The following is a 14771-nucleotide window of genomic DNA, read 5'->3' on the forward strand; positions in this document are numbered from 1 at the left end:
AAAACCCACAGTGATATCAATGTTGTATTAATTTAAAATATATAATAATGTACATGTTTGTGTGTCTGACAAAATACCACGTTTTTAAATGACCAATAATGTAACCGAGGTCAATAAAAAGGTGATTTATAACCGACCAAAATATATTTTATAATGCAAGGCAAGCATGTATCTCTTGTGTACTCCTGTACAAACCTCGTATTAGTGTTTATTTTTTGTCAGAAAGTCTCTTTCTGCCTCTGATATTAAAATCACCCGGTTCCTTTGAACCTTTCATAAAATGCTCGTTCAGTCGAGAGTCTAATATTTCCCTTATGTTCATGAAAGCATCACAGTACTGTCTTTTATCCAATCGCATTGAGCGCAAGAGCCAGATGATTGGTGACGAAGGCAAGCTAGCGTTTATTTTGGCTCTGCTACTCATTTGTCTCACTGTCGCCGCCATTAAACAACACGGAGGCAATGTAAACCATGGAGTGTCGCGGGTTTGTACCATGATTCGAGGAGTACAGAGGCTTTGCCAAGCTGTGTTTAATTCTGTGAGAGGTTAATGTGTCCATAAAGGTAAAAATGTGAGAGACCAAAGGGGTCGAAACAACTCGGTTTGGGAAAGGTTTGATAGAGCAGGAGGAGGTGGAGGAAGAGGAGGTGGGGGGCTGGACAAGAAGGGTTTGTTGTGGTTTTCAGCAGCACTTGAGAAACGAGCGCAGCCGCAAAACGGTAAGAGTTTGGCATATTTTCCCTCAAATATTCCGGTTAGTGAAATGTTCCACGATTGTACGCTTTATGAAATGTTGTACACTGTTAAAATTGACGTTAGCTATGTACGCTAGCTGGGTGGTTAGCCTGCCAGCTAACAAGCTAACACTAAAGATAGGAACATAACTGTATAGTTAAGTAACTATGCCTCCCGTTCATATGAGTTTGAGCCAGACCGATAACCACGCTCATATTGCGACTGGTAATAAACAGCTGGCAAGCAATTTTAGTCTTTAAATCACACCGCAATCCCAGGCTGCCAGTGTCATTGAAGATGCCCGATAGATGCAAGTTAGTTTACAAACTGCTGAAACACATATTTGGAGTAACTCCATGAAATATCTTCATGTGATTTGTGTATCTTTAACACAACACTGCTTTATCATGTTTGTTGACCTTCGAGGTGATTCCCAAAACTTTTCGTTATGACTCACTTCTAATTGGATTTATCACTACAGTTTGACCAACCAAAGCGATCCACAATGACGGAACAGAGGATAAAGTGGGCCTGTGACTACTGCACCTATGAAAACTGGCCATCTGCAGTCAAGTGCACAATGTGCCGTGCACAGCGATCAATGGGTCCCATCATCACAGAGGAACCTTACAAGAATAGCCCCGATCTGGACCCTAGTGTGGAGTGGGACCCTCCCAGAACTGAGAGTGGCAGCAGCCTCCTCATCTGCCCTGACTCCAGTGCGAGGCCAAGGGTTCGGTCAGCCAGCATGGCTGAGATTGCAAATAAGTGGTCCTGCCAAATGTGCACCTACCTGAACTGGCCCCGGGCAATCCGCTGTACACAGTGCCTGTGTCAGCGCCCGAGGACCAGCAGCCCCACGGAGTCCCCTCAGACTTCAGGCTCCAACGCAGGCTGTCGTCCTGCTCTCCACTCACCTGTGGACACCTGTGAAGAGTACAATGACAGAAACAGACTCAACACCCACCAGCAGCACTGGACATGTACAGCTTGCACTTACCAGAACTGGCCCAAAACTACAAAGTGTGTGGTGTGTGACCACCCCAACCCCAACAACCAAGAAGCTATAGAGCTTGCAGAGTCCGCGGAGCCATCACCCATGATCAATGAGCAGGACAGGGCTCGGTGGAGGGGCAGTTGCAGTGGAGGCCAGGGCCAAAGGAGGTCACCTCCTATGCCCAAGAGAGAAGACAATGTTAAAATGGACTTCCAGAGGATAGAGCTCGCAGCTGCAGCCATGAGCAGCAAAGAGGAGCAAGAGGTCGACTTCAAGAAGCTAAAGCAGATTAGAAACAGAATGAGGAAAACAGACTGGCTGTTCCTCAATGCATGTGCTGGTGAGTTTTTCATGTTATTGCATGTCGCTCATACAGATGATTAGTTGATCCATAGAAAATTAACCAGCAATAATTATGAAACTAAGTCAAGCCATTTTCATTGTTATATAAAAACAGTAAATTATAAATATTTTGGGGTTTTGGAAGGTTGGTTGGACAAAACAAACAATTTAAAGACATCACATTGGGCTCTGAGAATATAATATTTCAAATATCTTGGCATTTTACAGATTAAATTATCCATCATTAAATAAATAAAAGATCTGTGGATTATTCAGTAATAAAAATGATAAATGGATGTGGTTTTAATTTTTACATTGTTTAATGGTAGTGGGCCCTGCGCATTCCATAGTAATGATGAGAAATAGTGAAAGTATTTATTAGCCTGGGATTATGTGTGAGAACACTTTTGTCCTCATTTCCCTCTGTGACTCACCTGAATAGTTGTATTGGTACAAAGAGTCCATACTCATGTCCCGATTTTCCTCTATTGTTACACCAGCTTTTTTTGTTTCCTCCCATGATGTCATGCTGAGTAACAACAGAGAGAGTTGCTCCAGTCAGAGGCAACACTTTGATTGTTTTTCTCCCCAAAGGCCAAACGTTGACTTTCCACTTAGTTCTATTTTATCACAGAGCAGATGGTGCCTAACCCTATGAAGGCCAAGGTCGCAGAGTAGTTTTATCCACCTGGTGTTTTATTAATGAATGACAACATGTCTGATTGTTTAGATTCCAAATATTAGAGTACAACCGGAATTTTGCATATCGTGGGCTTGGCAAGCTCTGCGAGAAGGGTTTCTTTTCACATGGTGGCGTTTTCAGGCAGAAACTATCCACTGTACTGAGATGATACTTATCATCAACAAAGCATAAACAATGCTGAATGGCAGCATTATAAAGATGTGTAACTAAATGGCCAGTGGGAATTTGATCCAACTCATCACTGAAACCCCGTAGCTGCCCTTGCTGCGCCACTGAGAGAGTCTTTGAGAAACTGAGAGGGTAGGAGTGCTTCCCAGCCGGTGGGGATGAATGGGCCGTCTGGGCAGCGCAGTGAGAGTGGACCAGAGGCTCTCCTGGCTCGCAGTCAATACACCCTGTAAACAGTGGTGCTTATGTGCTGAGGAGGGGCCTCCAGGAGGCAAAAATAGCCCTGTCAAGACATGAACACCAGTCAACAAAAAAAAAACAAGCGAAAAAGCACGAAGGTAGCACATGATTAGTGTACTAATGACCTTTGTACAGATTGCCCTATTCAGCTTGTTGTTGAGGAACAGAAAACATTACTTTTAGGTCACAATGGTACTGTTTCTTTTCTTCTATATTCTGCATGTACATTTGGACCTTTAACTGCCTTCTGATTTAATTTTTAGGAATGCTGTGCCTTTTTATGCTCACAGCTCTGTCAGCTGACTTGTTTTAGTTATATTGTATATGCTACAGTTGGGCCCTTCAAAGTGTTTGTCGATGGAGGAAGTGCCTCAATGGAGCAGCCCATTATGACCAAGCTGAGCACTTCCTCACAACTTGATCTCACTTCACTCTACTGTTTCCCCTGCATATCTGGTCTAATGTTTTTTCAGAGCTCTGTATTTGGGCCAAAATCAGATGATCCCATTGATCCCACTTTCCCACTAAAGGAAACAGACTCTGTTGTGTAATATTGTTCTTTTGTTTCACTGAAAGACTGCGACCGCCGTGTTTTGAAATCACAAATGTTAGTTTGTGTAAACATATTATGCATATAGTTTGATTTTGCTTGTGATGATGTTGTGTACAGTTTATGTGATTAGTGTGATTATAAAAAAAAAACATTGTGGAGGAGCTCTGTTTGCCCCCAAGTGCTGGAAATTATCTTGTTGATCAGCTGAATTTTTATTTGCTAGACTAGGAAAAAAAGTAATGATTACAAAATTACATTAAGTTTTGCAGGGTCAATTATTAACAACACTATTCACAGTTGCTTTTTTTTGTTTGCCCCTTAACCATTAGACGATCAGGACACCTCTGCCATTTGTGTTTAACATCTCACAATGTTTCTAAGAGCAGTGTGTTGTCACTACTTGACCAGCTGCCAGTGCTTTGGTAACAAAGGACCAAATGTGGGAAAAAAAAAAATCAGCAAGGCTGGGTGACTTAACTGAAATAATCTTTCACTGGTGTGTTTTGGTGTAAGGCCTTGAAACGACACACATCAGCAGTACACATGTACACTTAATGTTGACACTTTCATCGTGGGATTGCTCTGCATATGAGAAGTGGCGTCTGGACACAGGTTTACATCTAGTTTTAACCACGATGACTTTAGCCAAAACAAAGCAAACCACCTTTAAAACAGCTCACCATATTCTTTACTTTTTAGAAGGTGTCCAACATGGTAGTAGCTGTAGTGTAGCCAAAGTCATTCGGCATGTGTTCATGCATCTGTGTTTGCAAAACATCTCCCAGCATGTGTAAAAGGAAACCTGTCATTCTTGGCATGTTCAAATCCAGGTTCTCACAAGGTAACTGCCCTCTGCTCTGCCAGAGAGAACGTCCTCTCATAAGGCACTATGTTAAAATTAGCCAGTGTTCCAGTGTACATTCTGCTACCTAGCTGCCTCTCGTTTCACTCACAACAGATGTTGAGACAACTAGGTCCAAAAGCGCGCAGGGGGGAGACGCTAATCTGCACAGACTGTCCTCTGACACATCTCTCTGATAGTTCTGCATTATAAGCTACACTGCTCTGTCTGTTCTGCTATGTAGTAGCCTGACAGTGTGATAACTGTTCTCACACTGGGTTAGCTAGTGGCTACATCTAGAGGTCATCTGAACTGTGGATTGACGTCAAGAGCTAGGGTGCTCTGTTCGCTCTGAATTCTTTTTTGCATTGAACTCTTTTCCTCTTGTTGAATTCGTCATGCAAATTCCCTCCAGGTTTAGGTATTAATTGGTTGTGACTAAGAACAGTATGATGAGTTAGCACAGTTTGATGGATATTTCTGTACTTCCTTCAAGCTGTCTGTTACATCTTCCTTCTATTACAAGCAAGGACATGGAGTTGGAGCTGGTCCAAAAGCCAGTCTAATCCATTTACAAAGCAGAGGCCTGTTTTAAAAGGATTCCCATGTCTTCTACATTAATTTTTCTTTGCAGATGTGTTTGAACAGGAAAAACTGTTATTTGGCATCATAGATTCACATACACTCAGTGGCCAGTTTATTAGGTACACTTAGGTATTAGGTACACCAGACCTGTGATAAAAAATGACCTGCATGAAGGTCATTATATTTGCAGAGGGTTTGATTGAACTTTATGGTTTGTTCAGATGTCGTTTTTTGTAATGTTGTTGAATGTGTTGCTTTATACTGGGCTGTGTTTGTAATATTAAGTCTTGTCACTGATATAAATAGTGTGCCTAATAAACTGAGTGAATGTGCCATGTGATGACAGCAGGGGTTCATGTACAGGCTTGCAGTTAAGTTGTGACAGCTGCTGAGTATGAATTGTTTTTCAGAGCAGCAACTGTTCCTTATTCCTTAAACATAGATCATAAACAATGTAGATGTGTGTCACCTCCATCTAACTTCAATAGCCTGTTTATATGAATTCCTGGAAGGGCAAACACACCAGTATATCGAAGCCCTGGTCCATTTTTATGTATGAGTGCCAACATTTGTTTCCTATTTTCTGATCTTCCTTCCTCCCTCTGCTGCAGGCGTTGTCGAGGGAGACCTGGCGGCAGTAGAGGCCTACAAGTCATCCGGAGGCGACATCGCCCGGCAGCTCACCGCTGACGAGGTGCAGCTCCTCAACCGGTCCTCAGCATTTGATGTAGGCTTCACCCTGGTCCATCTGGCTATTCGCTTCCAGAGGCAGGACATGTTAGCGATCCTCCTAACAGAAGTAAGCATACTTATAGCTTTTGTTTGTCTCCACTGCTCTGCTTGACTTAAAGCTATGCTATTTTCTTTTAGCAAGTGGAACCAGAATATAAAATGACTATATTTAACAGTTGATTAAACCCTCTACACACACATATTATAGGATACAACAAGCAGCAGAATCAGTGGATGATTTTCATTATAAAAAGTCTTACAAGTTATTTGGTCATCTACACAAGACGTCAGAAGTGCTCCTGTAATTTTGATGCTATTCTGGACTTCCTCTTGTCAACCACGTCAGTCTATAATTGTTCTGCACCAGAGTAGACGATATATAGCAGATGCCCGTAATGCCTATAATTACGGCGGAAGTGCACTTTGAGGATTAGGTGGAGGATTAGCCTGGCTGCAGTCCTGTCACTGGTTCCTAATGGACTTGATGCCACAGAGTTGATGTGGTTTGCAAGGAGGGCAAGCAACGATTAGGAGAGGACACAGAGAGCTGCACTCTGAAACAAGTTACTGAGTTTGGAAGAGAAAGATGGCGTCTTCACTGTTTATGGCAGAATTTGATCCTTAATGTACCAAATACATACAATAATGCACACATTGCACTTCAATCTTAATTGTAATACTGGTTTCATGTTTGTGTATGGAAACATGGTGGTTCACATTTGTCACAGAGGAATGAATGAAAACAGGTTAGGTCTATTTACCTAGCTCCCAGTGACCGTACTGTGTATCTCTTCTAAGGTGAACCAGCAGGCAGCTAAGTGCATACCCCTCCATGGTGTGTCCCGAGCTGACGGAGCAGATCCGCAGGGAAATCGCGGCTTCACTACATCAACGCAAAGGAGACTTTGCCTGTTACTTTCTCACTGACCTAGTCACCTTCACCCTCCCTGCAGGTACCTGTGACATCTTTATGATCATATAACTTCGCTTATCGGATTTTCTTGTGTGCATGTAATCTGACACCACCCCTGTTTATCCCTTCATAAATTTAGCTTTATTGGCCTGCATTGTCAGAAAAAGTTTTTCCTTAATAACCACTACAAATTAAACAACACCCACCCCATGAATCAGTCAGAATATTTTACATTGAATAGAATAAACAACATTCACTCTGCAAGGAAAAATTGGGAAAAATGTATTACACTCATTTCAAGAATTTTCCTTTTAAATAGTTTAAACTTACAACATTTCAATGTGACATCTTAAGTGTTTTCCCCCTCACTGGAGAATTGGAAGAATGACACCCAGCCTCGTTGTAGAGCATTGCTCAGAGAAACAGCAGCTCAGTGTCCCGTCCCTGTGGCATAATGTCTTCACTGAAATGACATGCACTTTGCTTTTCAGAACTACCAGTTGTATTGTGATTCAGAGCCGCCAGTGCCGCTGGGATGAAAGATTATGCAGGCTTCACTGATAGATATGATTTTTTTTTTTCATGTTACGCCAAATATTTCTTTGCAGACTGAATTTGGCCTGAGGCCAGCTGCAAGGCTCTCCCCCCTCTATTTCTGTGTCTCTCTCTTTCAAACAAAGCCAGTGCCATTCACTATTGAGCCAGAGAATAGCCACCAGTGTTCTGGCTTTGTGTGTGTGCACAGTTCAATACACACAGAGAAATACAACATGCTGTACAGAGCTTGTGTTTACAGTGCACCATTGACAAAATGTCAGCCAGTGAATGTAATTGCAAAGGACATCCCCTCTGTGTGTCATTACTGCAGCGCTTCTCTTGCCCTTGGTGCAGTGTACCATTAGCTTATAATGAGCATGAAAACATAATATCTTTCCCATGTGTCTTTGCAGATATAGAGGACCTGCCGCCAGCTGTCCAAGAGAAGCTGTTTGATGAGGTGTTGGACCGGGACGTGCAGAAAGGTACCCAAGATTTATTCATGTTCATATCTGGTATCTGCATGTGTCCTGAGTCTGTGTTCACAGTACTCCAGGCACACATGTTCAGACATGATGGATTTTGGATAGCTGTGATTCATGATCTGGTTGTGCTGTGGAAGGGGACCTGTATCTAAAAACCAACATCTGCTCTTGTAATCTTCTTCCTCCAACTAGCTCACCACCTCCTGCTTCATTTTCTGCCCCCTCTCTTATTAGCTTAATTAAGCTCACTGGTTTCCCTCCCACACACTTAACCAATGACACACTCCCAGGACTGTGTGTGAATGCTTGTGAACATGCATGCACGTTTCTGTGTACTGAAGGTACCAGAGGAGTCTTGTGACCTATTTAAGACTCTATAAACTGGATTACTAAGGAGGGGTGCCCTGGGTTTTTGGGTTTTGCACAGAAAGTAGCTAACAGATCAATTAAGGTGTGTTTAATAATATTTAATAAGGAAAGAAAAATGTGGAAAATCAGGTTTTGCAACACTCAAGTTGTCTCCATAACAACTATGACAACACTTAACAACACAGCAGCTTTTCAGTTGCTGATTTTTTTCCCTCTCACCTCACATCAGTGCATTTTGTCTCGTCTGTCTGTCTGTCTTACTGTGTCTAGAGTTGGAAGAGGAATCTCCCGTCATCAACTGGTCTTTGGAGCTGGGCACACGCCTGGACAGTCGTCTGTACGCCTTATGGAACCGCACGGCCGGAGACTGTCTGTTGGACTCTGTTCTGCAGGCCACTTGGGGCATTTACGACAAGGACTCTGTTCTCCGCAAGACCCTCCATGACAGCCTACATGACTGTTCCCATTGGTGAGACAACCAACCCTAAACAGAGTCCAAGTGGTCACTTAAATCAAGGAAACTTTGCTCTGTTTTCTCAATTTTTAATCATACCCTTAAAGACATTTGATACAATTAGATATTTTTTCTTGGCCAAGTAAAATCTGAATGAACAGACTTGCATTATTATCAACAATATACTGGAACTGTTAACTTGACACATGAAAACTGCATACTGAAGCTGCATGTTGTTAGCTTAAAAAAATAAAGCAGGCACAGATCCACTTAGATTTTTGAAGGAAAAAAAACTGAGACTGAGTGAAAGTTGAAGTTTGGCCCAAACAAGATTTGACATTTTAAAAAAAACATAGCTTATTCACAGAGATGTTGCATTTATATAAAAGTGAACATTTGTTGAGGACATTTTTATCACCAGGGTGGTATGTGTGTAAGTGTAAGTTGCTGCCTTTTCCTGGTTGTCTGTTGACAGCAGTGCGGTCCTGCTGTCAGTTACTGTGGTTTTTGACTTGTAGTCTATAGAAGTATTTCCTCATGATATTTACATAACTTCTCTCACACATTAAAATTACTGAAGTTGGGTTATTTGGTAAAGCTAAGAGATGAAAGAGATGTTCTCCTTTTAAAGTGCATTGCAGTAGGTATATGGATGATTTTGAAAATGCTAAAAAAAAATCACCAACATTCAACTGAACAAGTGAGAAAAATCAACTGAAATTCACTGTAGTAGGATAAATAAACTGCTGTATACTACCACTACACTACTACTACTACTTCTATTGTATAAGCAGGCTAACAATAGTCCAACATTTGACTGAAATTAACTTTAAAAATTGTTTAATATGTAACTTTTTTTTACAGGTTTTACACACGCTGGAAGGAGTGGGAGTCGTGGTACTCACAGAGCTTTGGTTTGCATTTCTCCCTGAGAGAGGAGCAGTGGCAGGAGGATTGGGCGTTCATCCTGTCTTTGGCCAGCCAGGTAATTATGAGGTTCCTTCTGGTTTACTCACTTCCTTCCTCCAGTCCAACATCAATTGAAAGACAGAAAATGGCTCAGTATGGTGTGGTCGGTCTGTAAAGTGAGTGTAAGCCAAATCTATTATGAGGGGACAGAGGTTTGAAAATACAATATACAAACTGATAAGTTCTCACAGGCAAAATGTCAAGTTTCATGTATAGTTGGTGGTTGGAAATTCAAATGAAATTCAAACACCAAGTTAATTATTTCGTGACGGTGATGGGTTTTAGAAGATCATTAAACTGGCAGGCCCACATTTTGAAATGCAGGAACTTTATCTCCTCATTTTTGGCACCAGAAGATCAAAGTGTATACAGTGTCCTTGTTTGGTTTGGATGGACATACCATGTAAAGATAAAAAAGAAAATCTTCTCCTGTTGAAAGGCACCCTGTGGATTTTTCCTGTAAACAAGCGCAGTTATGTATATTTACATTCAGTTACTGTCACACAAACATGTGTGATTCTTCAGGCCTAATACACATGTTTAATGCATTTCCTTCCTCATAAAACATTTATGAAGCAGATTTTTTTCTATATTTCCTTGCAGCTTGCATCATTTACACTGGTCAGTAGATTGTTGAAATAGCTTGGCTGGCATGCACTACTACATTTGCATTACATTGTGCATGCGTGCCAGTAAAGAGCTCCAGTTTCAGTCATGTGAGCACAGTGCTGCACTCGGCACAAGTTCAACCACCTTTGAAAAAACACTAAATCCACTTTATTTCGAACAACATGAAGACTTGGGAGAGACATATTTGAATCATATGATCTACATGCACATGTCAACAGAAGTAATTAGTCTGCACTTTAAAAGTCTGAATATGAAAACCTAGTTGTAACTGCACTGATCCTCCGCTGAAAGCAACTTCATACTCGGGACATATCAGTGCTGCCTTATCTTAATGGTTTTGGAGTGTTGCTCATAAACTTCCATGTAATAAAGTAAAGTGAATTGAAGTGGAACAGAATGGGAGACAGAGTTGAAAAAGTAGCACTGTGGAAGGTGGTCCGCGTGTGAATGACAGGGAGCACACAAGCCGTTATTATAGATACCCTAAGATGGAGTTGTAGATTGACAGACAGCTCATCTGCTTGGCTGGCACGCCTGCTGAAGCAGCACTCCTCCCCAACATGTGACCTGGGATTATAGGCATTTAGCACAGAGAGCCACTCCACCGGCAGTGTAAACAAACACAGCAAAAGCTACCATGTGATAACCTCGTCTGAGGCTTTGACAGTGACAGAGGGATGAGATCCAGAGGATAAGATCAGCTTTTATATATCCCATCCCTTAAGTGTGGGTGACTTTGAAGCCCCCTTTTAACATGAAATGTCATTGTTGCTGTAGTGTATTTAAAAGCAGTTATGTAATCTGCTTTCTGCTTATTCAGATACTACAACTGAGAGAGGAGAGAGGATGTCACGTAGACTTACTCAGAGCTGCAGCGTTGCAGGTTCACACTGTGCAGGACACACTGTTTTGCAATATGACCACAGTGCTTGGCAGTGTCAGCCCTCTCCATCCACTATTTTTAGTCGTATTGATACTGAATGTACAACCGGGGGAAGTTTGTATGATTACAACTCCTGTATGATGTATTGCTTCCTTTTCTTTCTCTCTCTTTTTCCTCCACTCAGCCCGGAGCCAGCCTGGAGCAGACCCACATTTTTGTTCTCGCACACATTCTTCGCAGACCGATCATAGTCTACGGAGTGAAATATTACAAAAGTTTCCGTGGGGAAACGTTAGGATACACTCGTTTTCAAGGTGAGGCAGCACTTGCAGAAACCTGAGAGATTTTAACATCAGTTCATAAAAGAAGGATTATATTACTTTTTGAGTGATAGGTCTTTAAAATATGGGTTTACAAAAGGACACCTTGTGGCATCTAGTCATGCATATAGTTTTGATTTTGTTGACTGTTCACAAACCTTGATGGGAGAAGTTTCATTTTAGCCACTTTCTACTGTGGAAATAGTCCCACTTAGTGTACTAACTATGTAGCCTCTTTGATTCTACCTCTGCCCCTTCAGCAGAGCATGAGATCATGTCCTTTGCTCACTGCTGTCACTTGGAACAAGCTCGAGGTGTATACAGAAACTAAGCAGATGAATAAAATAATCTCTGACGACTCTGTACATATCCAGTCGAATCAGTGTGCAGTCTCACAGATCATATTAGGGGAGGACTGAAGCCATAGCTTTAGTCTACATTGTGTGTCTGCTGATTGGTAGTGTGTGTTTGCCAGAGAGGCGAGGGAGGGGTGCACTCCTGAAGAAGCAGGGCACCGGGCAGCACTGCAGAGCCGCTCTCTGCTCACAATGGCCCAGTTGTTTCCAGTCAGCTGAAACGCAGCCACTTCTGATGTCAGGTCAGATCTGAGATGGTGTTTGGCCCAGACCGACATTCTCACACAGTGTAATATGAGTGTACAGCTGCAGGGCCCGTTCCCTTCCAGGTGGCTTGAGTGTCGTGGAGGTACAGTTGATCCCAGTCGGTCTCACTGGGATGTGTGTGTGTGTGTGTGTTTGTCTAGGTGTGTACCTGCCTCTGTTATGGGAGCAAAGTTTCTGCTGGAAGAGCCCCATCGCCCTGGGCTACACGCGGGGCCACTTCTCGGCCCTGGTGGCCATGGAGAACGATGGCTACGACAATCGCGGTGCGGGCGCCAACCTCAATACTGACGATGATGTCACTGTCACTTTTTTGCCACTGGTTGACAGTGAGAGGAAGCTTCTGCACATTCACTTCCTGTCTGCACAAGAGGTAGGGTCTGACACTGTGATAAACAGCTTGTATTTTTTTCTGTTATATTTCAATTTAACTGTTTATCTTGATATTTAATGTTAATGTCAGGGTGTAATTGGACATAGAATATCTTTTGTTTACTTGCTCACAAATGAAGATTCATTTGCATTTTCATTATGTATTACCAGAATAGATTATGTTCTCCCTTTACAAAAATCTGGGAAAATTCTGGAGAAAAATTGAAAATGATGAAGCTTATGTAGAAACTTTGGCATCAGGTTACCACAAATTGCTTCCAGAATGCAGTTGTGAAGTGGATGTTTAGGTTTCTGATGTATGACTATGTGGTCACCAGTTTTTTTCTCATCTTAAATATGTCCTGTTTTTTTGTCTGGGACTCAGATGGGTAACGAGGAGCAGCAGGAGAAGCTGCTAAGGGAATGGCTGGACTGCTGCGTGACAGAAGGAGGCATGCTGGCAGCCATGCAGAAGAGCTCTCGCCGCCGCAACCACCCCCTGGTCACCCAGATGGTGGAGAAGTGGTTGGACAGATACCGCCAGATCCGCCCCTGTGCCTCTCTCTCTGACGGTGAGGAAGAGGAGGATGAAGATGAGTGAGGGGACCTAAAGGAGAAAGTGTGAGCTCTTAACTCTAGAGACTGGACACTGTAGGCTCTGGGAGAGTACCTTATTATCTACAAATCTTTTTTTCTTTTTTCTTTCTCCAAAATGTAAATCTTTAACTTGTAATAATGCATGTGTTCTGTGAGCATTGTGATAGAGAAAAAGATACCAGCACCAACAAACAGAATCCTGATTACTGCTCCTTTGAAAGCACATCAAGTCCACTTAGTTTGCCTTCCTATACTCAGATTTCTCCTTATTTGTTTTCAAAGATATAATCTCAACCTGAGAGAAATACTAGGACATATAGGAAAATATACTGTATTTAAGGAAATTCCGAAGCTGCACTAGATGAGAAATTTCATTTACTGAACCGCCTGACAGAAATTTTGCTTAAAACGGAGAGGATGCCAATCCTTGTGTGTATGTTAAAGTTTAAAGAGCACCTCTTTTCCTGAATTGCTGATCCCTCTGCAAACCCCTTCTGATGTTGGATTTATTTATTTGTTTAGAAGAGTTAGCGCACGGAGGCAATACCTTTTTTTTTTTTTTGTTCTGCCCCGTTTTATCTGTGTTTCGTTTGATCCACTCAGTCTTGAAGTATTTTATTTTGCACAGATAAAAAAACCTACATTCTGTGAGGGGAGGGGGAAAATGATATACAAGTTTACTGACATTTTTACATGTGATTTAGTAGCTCATGTCCATGTTAGAGTGGGTGGTGGTGACGCTGGTGGGGAAAAGAGAAAACCAAACACTCTGCCTCTTTCTATGGAGTGCATTAATATTAAATTTGACTCACTTGCATCCTCTTTGTTGGCATTTGCTTTTGTTTTCAAATTTCTCATTCCTCTGATGTTTGGATTAGTAAGACTTAGGGGATGTAACAGTTTCAGGTAATATGATCCTGTCTTTCTGAATCGCGATATGATTGATTGTGGACGTTTGTGTCATAGTTTCAGTTTTGGTTCCTGAATTGTGACACCCCTAGTACACCCTTACCATGTGAACATGGTTTTCTGTTTTACTGAGAACAATTGACTTGAGAATAGAAACCAAGGGCCACCATATTGCCAGATAAAAAAAACATGGCCTGTAAGGGAGCTGCTTCTTTTACAATAACAAACTCCTGAACTAAACTGTTAAACCACTTTCTATGTGGAAATTAATATTGTTTACTTCGTTTACAGTTGCTTAAATCAGTCAGACCAAGAAATCACAAGAGGCTTTTATCGCATACCAAAAGTTGTTGTTGTTAGTAAGGAGGAAAATGCAAGAAACTGAGTGAAGCACGCAGTCAAAAAATGGCTTCCAACCCTAACCTGGCGTCAGTTGGAGCGGATAGTGGATAGGCCTTGTGTGTGCAATGACCACTTTGACAAAGGTAATGTAACTTTTCGTTTTCTTTGTCTACTTTGTAGCTTTGAAGTTACTGTTTTTTCTGTGCTGTGTTAAAGTTTGTACCCCTGTAACTGAGGAACAAAAACAACAAAACCTAAGTAACGCTGGCTAACAACAAAGTGTTTGCAGGGTACATCTTTGTCCACTCCTTTATAGTCAGATTTTCTCCTTAATAGTTGATTTATTTACATTATTAACAAACCTAGATTATAGACTACTAATACCTTATTGTATAAGCTGATTCAGTTTATTGAATTCTGATTGTAATACTGTGATTGTTGCCTTATATATTATTTCAGATTAAAACCATCCTC

The 14771-nt window shown here is 41.7% G+C and overlaps 1 protein-coding gene across 1 annotated transcript; it reads left to right on the forward strand.

The window, feature by feature from the left end:
- Nucleotides 1-392: 392 nt before the first annotated feature.
- On the forward strand, nt 393-13863 carry zranb1a (zinc finger, RAN-binding domain containing 1a). Its single transcript, XM_018699216.2, is given in 11 exon segments — nt 393-720; nt 1218-2073; nt 5777-5964; nt 6696-6722; nt 6724-6850; nt 7761-7832; nt 8472-8670; nt 9520-9640; nt 11322-11451; nt 12221-12450; nt 12835-13863. Coding segments are annotated over 10 exon segments (2142 nt in total). The 5' UTR covers nt 393-720; nt 1218-1241; the 3' UTR covers nt 13051-13863.
- The last annotated feature ends 908 nt before the right edge of the window (nt 13864-14771 follow it).

The sequence above is a fragment of the Lates calcarifer genome, linkage group LG23 (genome assembly GCF_001640805.2).
Source record: "Lates calcarifer isolate ASB-BC8 linkage group LG23, TLL_Latcal_v3, whole genome shotgun sequence".
Taxonomy (NCBI): domain Eukaryota; kingdom Metazoa; phylum Chordata; class Actinopteri; family Centropomidae; genus Lates; species Lates calcarifer.